Source organism: Haliaeetus leucocephalus, unplaced genomic scaffold (assembly GCF_000737465.1).
Source record: "Haliaeetus leucocephalus isolate CR32 unplaced genomic scaffold, Haliaeetus_leucocephalus-4.0 Scaffold2, whole genome shotgun sequence".
NCBI classification, from domain to species: Eukaryota; Metazoa; Chordata; class Aves; order Accipitriformes; family Accipitridae; genus Haliaeetus; species Haliaeetus leucocephalus.
This window is the reverse complement of record NW_010972438.1, coordinates 16,270,368-16,270,612: the sequence shown is the minus strand read 5'-3', so window position 1 is coordinate 16,270,612 and position 245 is coordinate 16,270,368. Positions and strand designations below refer to the sequence as shown.

At 78.4% G+C, this 245-nt stretch overlaps 1 protein-coding gene across 1 annotated transcript in view; it reads right to left on the bottom strand.

Moving 5' to 3' along the window:
- The window catches only part of ACTR8 (ARP8 actin-related protein 8 homolog (yeast)), a 9,687-nt gene extending 9,448 nt beyond the window's left edge, over positions 1–239 (bottom strand). The window contains exon 1 of the mRNA XM_010572659.1: positions 96–239. Within this exon, the coding sequence (XP_010570961.1) occupies positions 96–218 (123 nt within the window). The 5' untranslated portion in view covers positions 219–239. The remainder of the gene's footprint in view (positions 1–95) is intronic.
- Between the last annotated feature and the right edge of the window lie 6 nt (positions 240–245).

Below are 245 nucleotides of genomic sequence, written 5' to 3'. Positions count from 1 at the left end.
CGCCGCCCCGGCCCCGCGGCCGCTCGGCCAGCAGGAAGGCAGCGCCGCCCTGAGGAGCCGCCGCCGCCCTGCCCCTCACCGCTCCCCGGCCTCACCTCCTGCAGGGACTCGGGCACGGCGGCGGGGACGATGGGCCGCTTGACGCCGCGCTGCTCGCGCTCCCGGTCGCGCTCCTTGTCCTTCCCGTTCTCCGCCTCGCCTTTCTCCGCCTGGGTCATGCTCCCCGCCGGGCAGAGCGGCGCCAG